Below are 1,091 nucleotides of genomic sequence, written 5' to 3'. Positions count from 1 at the left end.
CATGCCGGTGGTTTGGCCCACGCTGCTCGACCTCAGCAGAGATGAATGCAAACGAATCCTGCGCAAACTGGGTGAGACTCACTGAAGCATCACTGTGCTGTTGTGTGTGCTGATCGCAAGCTCACGTGTGTTTGTGTGTTCAGAGCTGGAAGCGTACGCCGGCGTGATCAGCGCTCTGCGCGCTCAAGGAGATCTCACCAAAGACAAGAAGGAGCTGCTGGGAGAACTCACTCGAGTGCTGAGGTGACGCACACACGTCGTTTACAGCCGTGTTTCGCTTCTACATCAAATGTTTGGGCTTCTCCAGTGATATGACATATGCTGGTCTTCTCCAATCATTGTCAGATTAAACCCCGCCCCTTTATTACGATCCACTACATTCAGATTCGCCTCCGCCGTTGAGAGCCACACCCACAGTTCAACATCCAATCAGCAAGCAGCAGATATAACTAAGTCCCGCCCTCTATTCTTTCTTTGTGGATAATCAGTTTCACTCAGATTTCCGTCACAATACAGAAGCAAAGATCGACTTTCATTTCATCACAACTGTAGATTGATGTTTTTTAGTTACATGTAGTTACAGCCTGTAAAATAATCATATTAAAATAAAGGTAACTGCGACTTTCTGTCTCACAATTCTGACTTTTTTTCTCACAATTTAGACTTTTTTTTTTTCAGGATTGCATGATGTAAACTCACAATTGAGTTATAAAGTCAGATATAAACTCGCAGTTACAAGGAAAAAAAGTCAGAAATGTGAGATAAAAAGTCGCAGTTGCCTTTTTATTTTTTATTCAGTGGCGGAACGGCTTTCACAGTTTAGAGCTGAACATTAGGATAGTTCACATTAGGAGACGATTAGGGATGCACCGAAACCGAAAATGCTTTGTAATAATTATTTATTATTTTATTAACCCTTGTGTTGTGTTCCGAACCCTTTCACACTTACGAGGTTACAGAGCAAAAAAGGCACTCCCTCAAACAATTGCTTATAAATCACTCATTATGCTATATTATCACCAAATATTGGATTCAATCTTTTTGTCAACTTCTTTTCTTTCATTTAGGACTGGTTTTGTATTTATATTTGC

At 41.0% G+C, this 1,091-nt stretch overlaps 1 protein-coding gene across 1 annotated transcript in view; it reads left to right on the top strand.

Annotated features, from left to right (window-relative positions):
* Position 1: 1 nt before the first annotated feature.
* The window catches only part of LOC107747365 (BRCA2-interacting transcriptional repressor EMSY-like), a 20,305-nt gene continuing 19,215 nt past the window's right edge, over positions 2–1,091 (top strand). The window contains exons 1-2 of the mRNA XM_016561833.1: positions 2–71; positions 144–243. Coding sequence (XP_016417319.1) covers positions 2–71; positions 144–243 — 170 coding nt within the window. The remainder of the gene's footprint in view (positions 72–143; positions 244–1,091) is intronic.

This window comes from Sinocyclocheilus rhinocerous, unplaced genomic scaffold, assembly GCF_001515625.1.
Source record: "Sinocyclocheilus rhinocerous isolate Xijiao unplaced genomic scaffold, SAMN03320098_v1.1 scaffold1220, whole genome shotgun sequence".
Lineage (NCBI taxonomy): Eukaryota > Metazoa > Chordata > Actinopteri > Cypriniformes > Cyprinidae > Sinocyclocheilus > Sinocyclocheilus rhinocerous.
This window is presented reverse-complemented; position numbering and strand designations above follow the sequence as displayed.